General features: G+C 38.5%; 1 protein-coding gene across 1 annotated transcript in view; it reads right to left on the bottom strand.

Annotated features, from left to right (window-relative positions):
- rab21 (RAB21, member RAS oncogene family) overlaps window positions 1–12,500 on the bottom strand; it is a 20,378-nt gene that overhangs the window by 3,762 nt on the left and 4,116 nt on the right. The window contains exons 2-5 of the mRNA XM_056455008.1: window positions 6,850–6,909; window positions 5,870–5,977; window positions 4,120–4,183; window positions 3,381–3,435 (exon numbers count right to left, since the gene is read on the bottom strand). Of these exons, the coding sequence (XP_056310983.1) occupies window positions 3,381–3,435; window positions 4,120–4,183; window positions 5,870–5,977; window positions 6,850–6,909 (287 nt within the window). The remainder of the gene's footprint in view (window positions 1–3,380; window positions 3,436–4,119; window positions 4,184–5,869; window positions 5,978–6,849; window positions 6,910–12,500) is intronic.

Genomic DNA, 12,500 nt, shown 5'->3' with positions numbered 1-12,500 from the left:
GATTAATCATTCATTTTTATTATTCCAGTAAATGTAATTTTCAAACTGTTAATCTGATTTTAAAGATGGAATCACTAAAAATAAAACACGCACAAGACCACTAAACTAAACCCAGAACATTATTTCCAGATAAGACTTGAATTCTGAATTCTCTGAATGAAAAACGGCTTCAAAATGTCAAACTCATTCACTCCTCATTCAGCAAAACTGTGTAATTCAGCAAAACTCTCATATCATCGTTTAGCCTGAGAGATATTGCTATAGATTATGAATACCAACATAATACAAGAGCAAAATGATTAGGCATAGACACGCTTTTATTTTGATGAATGTGATCTAAGGTCACTTTGACCAATAAAGCCTTTTACGAGCAAGAAGAATAAATAATTAACCAAATGAAGCTGCTGACAGCTGATGGTAGCGCGTGTAAAGCGCGTGGAAGCGCATTTAAAGGTGCCGTACATAGGTTTTGACAGCTAGTGGCTGAACAGAGAACTGCAGTCAAAGTTTAATACGAAATAGTGCAAAAATTCAGCTGCATCTCTCAAACCCAAGGTTATTATTGTTTGGTTTTTAACTAAATACCGCGACGTAGCGGACATTTCAAAAGTGGGGGGGGGGGGGGTACAGCAGTATGAGATCCAAAAGTTTACATTCATATAATAATTTATCACCTGTTTTTAAATGGTCCGTCTCTTCGACATATCCCCCCATCTGCTACGCCCTGCCTACTAGCTTAACTACGTTTCTCAGTAGCGTGGCGGTAGCATCGCTACTTTCCAAAATAAATAGCTTTTCAGTAACGAAGCTATTTTATTAATCAAGTAGCGTAGTAGCGTCCACACATGCTACATTAACCGATCGCGGATCAATAATCACAGAGCTGTGAGGCCGGTGTCTAGCTGATGAAAGTAAATCCATATGAAGGCGAGAAGGACGATTTCTTCTTCTTCCTGTTTTACGGTGTTCGACAACAACGTTTTTGGTGCGTTACTGCCCCCTCTGGTTGGCGACGCCGCTTGATGGAAAGATGACTTTTAGTGATCACTAAGATATGATTGACTTGGATTTAAGTTGCTTCGATTTAAAATGAAAATTGTAAAAAATAGCTAAGATGTAGCTAAGCAACTTTTGCCATGTAGCTTTTAGCTTAGCTTGCTACATTTCCCAGGCGGTAGCTTTTAGTGTAGTTAAGCTACATTTCAAGAGTAGCTAATAGCTTAGCTCAGTACATTTTTCAAGTCGCTTGCCCAACACTGCTAAATACTAATTATAATATTAACTCGTGTGTGTAAAAAAAATTAGTTTGAACGCAAAAGCACACAGTGATAAAAGTAAAAATAATGAAGAATTCAGTCTTCATGTTAAAGATCATGTTTGGAGTTAAACCTGCCAGGTTTACTTTTTTAGGGGCAGTTGAAGTATTTATATGTATTTATATATATATTAGGGCTGTAACGATACACTAAACCCACGGTTCGGTTCGTATCACGATTTTTGACCCACGATTCGGTTCGTATCACGATTTTTGACCCACGATTCGGTTCGTATCACGATTTTTGATGCACGATTCGGTTCGTATCACGATTTTTGACCCACGATTCGGTTCGTATCACGATTTTTGACCCACGATTCGGTTCGTATGACGATTTTTTTTCGTGGGGGGTGGGGAAAAAAAGATTTTTAAAACTATATTTTTTATTAAATAACATTTGAAAAATCTTTATAAACTGAACACCAAAGAACAATATTAACAATATCAGTCGCTACTAGAGCAAGCTCCTGATTGGATATCGGTCACCACTAGAGCAAGCTCCTGATTGGATATTGGTCGCTACTAGAGCAAGCTCCTGATTGGATATCAGCCGCTACTAGAGCAAGCTCCTGATTGGATATCAGTCGCTATTAGAGCAAGCTCCTGATTGGATATCGGTCGCTACTAAAGCAAGCTCCTGATTGGATAACGGCCTCTACTAGAGCAAGCTCCTGATTGGATGATGGCTGTTACTAGAGCAAGCTCCTGATTGGATATCAGCCGCTACTAGAGCAAGCTCCTGATTGGATATCAGCCGCTATTAGAGCAAGCTCCTGATTGGATATCGGTCGCTACTAAAGCAAGCTCCTGATTGGATAACGGCCTCTACTAGAGCAAGCTCCTGATTGGATGATGGCTGTTACTAGAGCAAGCTCCTGATTGGATATCAGCCGCTACTAGAGCAAGCTCCTGATTGGATATCAGCCGCTATTAGAGCAAGCTCCTGATTGGATGTCGGTCGCTACTAAAGCAAGCTCCTGATTGGATAACGGCCTCTACTAGAGCAAGCTCCTGATTGGATGATGGCTGTTAATAGAGCAAGCTCCTGATTGGATATCAGCCGCTATTAGAGCAAGCTCCTGATTGGATATCAGCCGCTATTAGAGCAAGCTCCTTATTGGATGATGGCCACTACTAGAGCAAGCTCCTGATTGGATGTCAGTCGCTACTAGGGCAAGCTCCTGATTGGATAGCGGTCACTACTAGAGCAAGCTCCTGATTGGATAACGGCTGCTACTAGAGCAAGCTCCTGATTGGATGATGGCCGTTACTAAGGCAAGCTCCTGATTGGATGATGGCCGTTACTAAGGCAAGCTCCTGATTGGATGACGGCCGCTACTAGAGCAATCTCCTGATCTAGCCGCTACTAGAGCAAGGTCCTAGTTAGATTAAGATTTGGAAACGAGTGATTTGCATGAATCACATGACATGAGCCAAACGCCCAAAACACTCCATTCATGTTTGCGTCATTCACTCCAGTTATGTCATTCGCGCTAATAGAAGCACAGGGTGTTTAAATCGCATCATTGCATTGACTTAACATGTAAATCATTCACTGAAGCTTAACGCTTCATCCGTGTCTGTTGTGAACAAACCAGAGTCTTAAAACTGAGTACAGGTGTGGATAGATCAGCACCAGCTCTGCTACTCGATCCGTTTGTCTGATAAGCTGTTTTTATTAATGAATCAATGAACTGAAAACAAAGATCGTTTTGGCCAGATTTTGATAGAAATTTCATCATTTCAGTTTTCCAATTTCATTTAAAGTATACTGGAGCCTTAACGTGACAGTGGCCAGGATCACACAGAGCCAAACGAAAACCATCCAACAGAGAACAGACGTTTTAAAGTAGAGCAGAGCAATGCAGTAGTATTGTTATTCAGAGAAATATGTGTTTAAAACTAGCATGTTTCCTTAATCTCTGCTATTTTCAAGCTTTATCCGAGTGAAAAAAGTACAATCCTGTGGTCTAATAACACAAAAGCCTACTGACAACAACCTAAATGAATCAATAACACATTAAAAATCGCAGTATAACACATTACAGGCATGACGTGTACATACCCCTCTGCTTCCTCGACTGAAACATGCCGCTCTTTTTCAAGGTCTATTTTATTACCTAAAAAAAAGAAAGAATTCATGCATAAACGTAATGCCAAAATGACAGAAAGATTATTACAGAGAGATTCATAAACATCTGCAACAGATCAATTAATTTTACTTATGAATAATAATTACATTTACATGACCATATATGGACAGGGCTCAGCATAAACACCCTCTATTGAAAATGAATATAGCAATAATTTCTGCCGCATTTAAACAAAGCAGCTTAATTAAGCAGTCATATCCGTTAAAATAAGAGTTTGGTCTTCTAATATTAACATAACATCGAATAGAACGATTTAAATTCAATTCAGTTATTGGAAAAATATTAAAAACGACACAATTTCATCTAAAATTTATATATTTTTTTATGTTTCTCTTGATTTTTCCTGTTTATTAAAACGTATTTAAGATTTTCCCCAATATATTAATCTGGGTGTAATAATTTTGGACTGTTTTTTGTTAGATTACTTCCTTTTGGCACACATATATTATTGTAAACCATAATCTAGAGAATATTCTTTTAAAAGAGAGATCTCTGAGTGGTGTACTCATTTATGCCGAGCCCATGGAGGAAAGAAAAGAAAAATAAATACAAATAAAATCCACAGAAGCTGATATTTTACACGTTTAAACCAATTTAGCAGATTTCCCAGCAAAATCCCCATAGTTTTCCACCACACTGACTGGAACTCACCTACTATACATAAACAGATTTCATTCCCCAACATTTTCCTTAATTCTTTTACCCAGTTCTTCACCTATAAAGAAAATAAAGGCCTGTTAATGTACAGCAAGAGCAAACCAGATAGCACACGTTTGAGAACGCCTGTTGCAAGTAGTTTGTTTAGTTTGAAACAGTTTGAAAACGTATGCATAGATAGATAGACAGACAGATATATAGAATGACTTATCATACTGGCATGAATTAGTGTGTTATTAGCATGTTTCCTGTATGAATTAGCATGTTGATAGCATGTTTAAAGTATAAATTAGCATGTTTCTAGTGTGAAATAGCATGTTAGCATGTTGATAGCATGATTTTTTGCATGAATAGCATGTTTCTAGTATAAAGTAGCATGTTAGCATGTTTCCAGTATGAATTAGTATGTTACTAGGATGTTTCTAGTATGAATTAGAATGTTGCTATCATGTTTCAAGTATGAATTAACATGTTTCTAGTATGAATTAACATGTTGCCAATGTTTCAAGTATGAATAAGCATGTTTCAAGTGTGAAACCGCATGTTAGCATGTTAATAGCATGTTTCTAGTATGAAGTAGCATGTTGTTAGCATGTTTCCAGTATGAATTAGTATGTTTCTAGTATAAATTAGAATGCTGCTAACATGTTTCCAGTATGAATGTTTCTAGGATGTTTCTAGTATGAATTAGCATGCTGCTATCATGTTTCAAGTATGAATTAGCATGTTGACAGAATGTTTCAGTATGAATAAGCATGTTTCATGTATGAATAAGCATGTTTTAAGTGTGAAACAGCATGTTAGCATGTTAATAGCATATTTTTTTGCATGAATAGCGTATTTCTAGTATGAAGTAGCATGTTGTTAGCATGTTTCCAGTATGAACTAGTATGCTGCTAACATGTTCCCAGTATGAATAAGCATGTTGCTATCATGTTTCAAGTATGATTAGCATGTTGGCAGAATGTTTCAAGTATGAATAAGCATGTTTCAAGTGTGAAACAGCATTTTAGCATGTTAATAGCATAATTTTTGCATGAATAGCATGTTTCTAGTATAAAGTAGCATGTTAGCATGTTTCCAGCATGAATTAGTATGTTACTAGGATGTTTCTAGTATGAATTAGAATGCTGCTAACATGTTTCCAGTATGAATAAGCATGTTGCTATCATGTTTCAAGTATGAATTAGCATGTTGACAGAATGTTTCAAGTATGAATAAGCATGTTTCAAGTGTGAAACATCATGTTAGCATGGTAATAGCATAATTTTTTGCATGAATAGCATATTTCTAGTATGAAGTTGCATGTTGTTAGCATGTTTCCAGTATGAATTAGTATGCTGCTAACATGTTTCCAGTATGAATAACCATGTTGCTATCATGTTTCAAGTATGAATTAGCATGTTGGCAGAATGTTTCAAGTATGAATAAGCATGTTTCAAGTGTGAAACAGCATGTTAGCATGTTAATAGCATAATTTTTTTGCATGAATAGCATGTTTCTAGTATAAAGTAGCATGTTAGCATGTTTCCAGTATGAATTAGTATGTTACTAGGATGTTTCTAGTATGAATTAGAATGCTGCTATCATGTTACCAGTATGAATAAGCATGTTGCTATCAGGTTTCCAGTATGAATTTGCATGTTGTCATTGGTTGCATGTTGTCATGAATTTGCATGTTGTCACACACACACACACACACACACTTGTGGCTGATTCTTATGGAGTTGATATTGATACTGACCTTCTGAAAAGAGTCCTCATCTGTGACGTCGTACACCAATATCGCGCCGTTGGAATCTCTGTAGTAGATGGGTCCAAGGGCATGAAAACGCTCCTGACCAGCCGTATCCTGTGAAAATCAGACACACGCGATAAGGAAACCACAACTCTAACATAGCAATTAACACACACTTACTTTGAGAAAAGAATACCCTACAATCACAGTAATCCAATTTTATGTCGGAATGAAATCAAACTATGTATATAGTGGTATAGAATAGTATAGTATATACTGCAGTGCTTGTTATAAAGTCATTTAGGGCAGGGCTATCTGGTCCTTTAGGGAGGGGCTATCAGTTCTTTGGGAAGAGACTATCAGCTCTTTAGGAAGGAGCTATCAGTCCTAAAGGCGGAGCTATCAATCCGTTAGGGTGGAGCTATCAGTCCTTTAGGGAGGGGCTATCAGTCCTTTAGGGCGGGGCTATCAGTCCTTTAGGGCGTGGCTATCAGTCCTTTAGGGCGGGGCTATCAGTCCTTTAGGGCGGGGCTATCAGTCCTTTAGGGCGGGGCTATCAGTCCTTTAGGGCGGGGCTATCAGTCCTTTAGGGCGGGGCTATCAGTCCTTGGGGCGGGGCTATCAGTCCTTGGGGCGGGGCTATCTGGTCCTTGGGGCGGGGCTATCTGGTCCTTTAGGGAGGGGCTATCAGTTCTTTGGGAAGAGACTATCAGCTCTTTAGGAAGGAGCTATCAGTCCTAAAGGCGGAGCTATCAGTCCTAAAGGCGGGGCTATCAGTCCTAAAGGCGGGGCTATCAGTCCTTTAGGGCGGGGCTATCAGTCCTTTAGGGAGCGGGGCTATCAGTCCTTTAAGGCGGGGCTATCAGTCCTTTAGGGCGGGGCTATCAGTCCTTTAGGGCGGGGCTATCAGTCCTTTAGGGCGGGGCTATCAGTCCTTTAGGGAGGGGCTATCAGCTCTTTGAGTGCGAGACACATCTGTTACTCACCCATATAGCCAGATTTACTCTCTTTCCTGTAATGTTGAGCTTCTTTGTTAGGAACGATGCCTGCAAACAAAAGCATAATGTGATATTAAAGCACTGATAAATAATCTGTTTACCACGTCAAACATGACATTTCACTTGTACGTGATGTAGTGCTACTGGCTAATCCGAAGATATTCAAACAGGACTTCGCACAATGAGTGTACCACCATGTAAAGACAGCAAGTCTCGAGCAGGGTTTAAATGTTACTTATTTTTTTTCTGCTCTCTTGAATACTGCCAGGGACTCTGCGATTCAGTGTGTTGGTAAGATCATTCCACCATCAAGGAGGAGTGAATGAAAACAGTTTGGAGAGTGGTTTTGCGGCTCTCTGTGATAATACCACAAAGAGCCAGTCATTTACCCCCCTCGGGCATCTGGATGAAGGCTCGCAGGAGCAAGTCAAAGGAAGAGCCTGTGAATCCCATGATCACCGTGTCAATGTTTGAACTTCACACAAGCCATAACTGGTAACCAATGCAGAGAAAAACAAAGATCTTCACATGCAGCCTGGAGAACACTGCAACAGTCCAGCAAAGAAACGACCAGGGCATGGACTCTTAACAAACTCTTAGCAAAATGTCAAAATCCAGCCTGATCTCACGAGAAAACGTAAGTATTTTACGTTTCGTCAGTTTAGTGGCTAATTCGTACGAGTTCATTCGTACGAAATTGTACGATTTTAAAAAGGAGGCGTGGCACCTAACCCCACCCCTAAACCCAACCGTCATTGGGGGATGAGCAAATCGTACTAAATCGTACGAATTAGATCGTACGAATTCACACGAATTAGCCACTAAATCAAAAAGTTACGAATTGCCATGAGATTGTGTCGATCTTTAACTGATTAAAACCCGAATTTTCATGATGAACGGAAAAACTGCTTTGCATAATATCAAAATGGTTTTAGCATGACTTGAATAGCCACTTTTAAAACAATAATTGATCATTTACCTCGGATTTTGAAATAAATAATCCAAAGAGCTCCCATATTTGATAGCTTGAAAGTTTTAAATCAAGGCAAAGCTCTAAAAAAACGTGTATGACGCTGGTGTGTTAGCCGCAGTTAACAGGTACAGTCTGATGACTGCATTTGACTTGAGGGATTGCAGATGACGAGCATAAAAGCAATATTATGGAGCTGAAAAACAGACAAACCGTAACAACAGAAGTAAAACATTAAAAATACATTATAGAAAAACGACATTTTCATGAACGGGAACTAACGAACGTATAACAGGTATTACATGACGTGGACAAAGACATATAAAAGGATATTTCCCAAGTGAAATTAAATATTGAGCAGGGGGCGGGGTTTTATTTTTACACTCCTCTCATCTTTCACTGGCAGCAAACTAGCGGTTGGAGGGGCGTGGCTAAGCATGTTACTCGATATGTAAAACTGACATCATAAGGGAAGTACAGCTGCTCCAGAGCAGAAGCAAATGCTCAGATTTTGATCGAAGATAAGTAAAACAAACATTTATTTACTTTTATTAACTTACATGGAATAATTTTTAACCTCATAACTAGAGCCAGATGGAATCTGCGGACATTTTTTGCTATTTCTGCGCAGAATTTTGGTAAAAATGACTTCTTTAGAGAAGAACCCAATCATTTGCTTGTGCAAATGATATTGTTTTACACAAACACGCATTAAAAATAAAATCCAATATTAGTTTTGCTAAACTAATCGAGCGCATTTGTAAACATGAAGATCGCTAAAACTGAACAGTAAGCTTTTTTATTTTTAATTATTCCAACTTTAAATGTTAGAATGTTCTGAATGAATAGGGCACAGGGGGGATAAGTGGGAATAGAACACAGCCAGGAACTCTGTTTCTAACTACAGCTCCAGAGGTGTAGTTTCAAATGCTCAAGTTTGCGACGCAGTTTGCGAATGTTCGTTGGAGCGATGGATTTGGGAAACGGCAAATCAACGAACTATTGGCTCAATAATCAAGCGCAGGTTATTATCATCAACTCAAGAAGTTTGTTATTTCAGATATAATGTTAGACGCGCGCGAGCGCTAGCAAGAAAGCGGAACCGCTCGCGCCTCAGACTGTCTCGTAAAAAACTACGGGGCACAGGGTAAATCTGCTCTTCTTCTCGGCTTTGTGGCTGTTCATCAAGATGACGACAAAGTTTGTTTGAGCCCAGATCGACCATGGCTCATTATTATATGTATGAATAATTCAGCTAACATGGCGGGTTTTTTTGTTTTCATTCTGGCTTGTTGCGCAAGTGAATGACGTATCTCTGTAAACCAATAGCGTTCAGCTGCGCGTGTGGCTCCGCCTTTTGGTACCCTTTCTCGTGTTTGGTACCCTTTCGAAAGGGTGCCGAAAAAGTGGTACGGTACGGTTTGGTTCGGTACGCTTTTTGACAGTGGAAACGGCCATAAAAGCGTACCAAACCGAACCATACCACTCAGTGGAAACGGGCCATATGTTTGTAACGACGAAACTTGCGACCTTAGTGGGCTAACGATGGTTTTGGGATACGCATCCCAGAGCGATCTCTTCAGTCGATGTCAATTCGACATGCTGAACCGTGCCAACAACCTCCGACATTAACCCAACAAGAGGTGACGTGTGGACACACTAGGCATAGGCCGGTACAAGATTCTGATGGTATGATAACCTTGGATAAAAATATCACGGTTTGGCGGTATTGTGATTACTTCTCTAAAACAAGTTCTTTTTAAATGTCTGGGTAAAAAAAATAAATAAATAAAATAAAAAATGTTCCCCTTTTGAACACAATATAGTTTATTTTGATAAACATTTAAAATGTTTGGGAGCAGTAAACAAGTCAGGCTGAATAATTCAAATGAATCATTGACTTCTGCTGTGTTCGTCTGTTTCAAAAACATTGAATTCTTTACAATTTAAAACAGCATCTTTGGAGATCCTTTCAGCTGGAGATACTGCTGTCCTAAAAACGTAAATAAAAAAATCGTACACATACCTTAGGAATGGTATAGCAGAAAATTTAAACGGCTTTAAAACCGCGGTATACCTTGAAAACGGTTATCGTCCCATACCTAGGAAACACACTCTAGCCCAGGCATGGGCAAACTCGATCCTGGAGGGGCGGTGTGCCTGCAGAGTTTTGCTCCAACACTAATCAAACACACCTGAACACCCTAATTAGTGTCTTCAAGATCACTAGAAAGCTACAAGCAGGTGTGTTTGATTAGTGTTGGTGCAAAACTATGCAGGGACACCGGCCCTCCAGGATCGAGTTTGCCCATCCCTGCTCTAGCCTGACAAAGCCCAACGTCCAGCCTTTGGCTTGGTGTGTCCCAGTACTTATGAATCAAAGCCAACAGTCCTGCTGAGACTTGGAAACGCCATCTTTGTGCTGTTGTGCAATCTAACCATGACTGTGCTTTAGTAATCTCAAATGAAACATGAAGACAGGATGGGTCATAGAACAGCCAGATTACTGATACTAACATCTGAAAAACTTAAAGTACAGCACACTGAAGTTGTTTAACATGAAAGGTTTGCTAATAGATGAAATAATCCTGACCGATTATTGCAGTTGTTGCATACTGATTACACACATAACGAACGTTTCTCAATGTTACACATGAGCCAAGCTTCCCTGTGTGTTTTATAAAGCGCTACACAGTAAAGTGGACGAGCGTTTAGGAGTCCATCCACATTCTCCGCTGATGAACACACTCACAAAACTGATGAAAAGGTTGATGGACTGTTGTTATATTTAAATGGCAGGTTTACAGTACAAAATATCTGATTAAAAAATAATAATAACAACACACAATAGCCATATTGCTTTGATTATGTTGTTCTATACCTGCCTGACTATTAATCCTGTAGAAACACACGTTCAGAGTTACATAATATAAGATTTACACACTCTTTTCTCTTGATAACACACACAATAATGGTTTATCAAGGCTGTGTACGTGATAACACTGAGGATTCAAGTTTACAGTCGACTTTGATCTTGTTGTTTTAATTAAAATCGTTAATCTTTATTAGCGATTTTAGTATTATTTTAAAAGGTGAATATATTTATAAAGCATTCTGATAACTGAATGTCATTTAAAAATGTATATTCCCATGACATAATGCTGATTAGATATTAAAGTTTGAGGACAAACTTTATGGTGGCTTGAAAAGCCGAGTCTAAAAGTTTGAAGTCGTTTTAAAGTGTAAATAACTGAAGCAGTTTTTATGAAGTTTGAAACAGTCGGCATAGATAAGTACATATATGTTAGCATGTTTCTAGGTTGTTGCTAGGCGGTTGCTAAAGTATTCTGAGTGGTTGCTAGGCAGTTGCTAACATCAATTAGCATGATTCTAACATTAATTAGCATGTTACTAGCATGTTTCTAGCATGAATTAGCATGTTACTAGCATGAATTAGCAAGTAACTAGCATGATTCTAACATAAATTAGCATGTAACTAGCATGATTCTACCATGAATTAGCATGATTCTAGCATGAATTAGCATGTAACTAGCATGACTATAGCATGGATTAGCATGTTGTTAGCATGATTCTAGCATGAATTAGCATGTTTCTAGCATAGTTCTAGCATAGTTCTAGCATGATTTAGCATGTTACTAGCATGATTCTAGCACAAATTAGCATGTTACTAGCATGATTCTAGCATGAATTAGCATGTAGCTAGCATGATCCTAGCATGCTACTAGCATGATTCTAGCATGAATTAGCATGTTACTAGCATGATCCTAGCACGAATTAGCATGTTACTTGCATGTTTCTAGCATGAATTAGCATGTTACTAGCATGATCCTAGCACGAATTAGCATGTTACTTGCATGTTTCTAGCATGAATTAGCATGTTACTAGCATGATCCTAGCACGACTTAGCATGTTACTTGCTTGTTTCTAGCATGAATTAGCATGTTTCTAGCATGAATTAGCATGATTCTAGCACGAATTAGCATGTTAGTAGCATGAATTAGCATGTTACTAGCATGATTCTAGCATGAATTAGCATGTTGTTAGCATGATTCTAGCATGAATTAGCATGTTATTAGCATATTTCTAGCATGAATTAGCATGTTATTAGCATGATTCTAGCATGAATTAGCATGATTCTAGCATGAATTAGCATGTTTCTAGCATGAATTAGCATGTTACTAGCATGAATTAGCATGTTACTAGCATGATTCTAGCATGAATTACCATGTTGTTAGCATGATTCTAGCATGAATTACCATGTTGTTAGCATGATTCTAGCATGAATTAGCATGTTACTAGCATGATCCTAGCATGAATTAGCATGTTTCTACCATGAATTAGCATGATTCTAGCATGAATTAGCATGTTACTAGCATGAATTAGCATGTTGTTAGCATGATTCTAGCATGAATTAGCATGTTATTAGCATATTTCTAGCATGAATTAGCATGTTACTAGCATGTTTCTAGCATGAATTAGCATGTTATTAGCATGATTCTAGCATGAATTAGCATGTTTCTAGCATGAATTAGCATGATTCTAGCGTGAATTAGCATGTTACTAGCATGATCCTAGCATGAATTAGCATGTTACTAGCATGATCCTAGCACGAATTAGCATGTTACTTGCTTGTTTCTAGCATGAATTA

This window comes from Danio aesculapii, chromosome 4 (genome assembly GCF_903798145.1).
Source record: "Danio aesculapii chromosome 4, fDanAes4.1, whole genome shotgun sequence".
NCBI lineage: Eukaryota > Metazoa > Chordata > Actinopteri > Cypriniformes > Danionidae > Danio > Danio aesculapii.
Note: the sequence above shows the minus strand (reverse complement) of the source record. Positions and strands in the feature narration are given on the sequence as shown.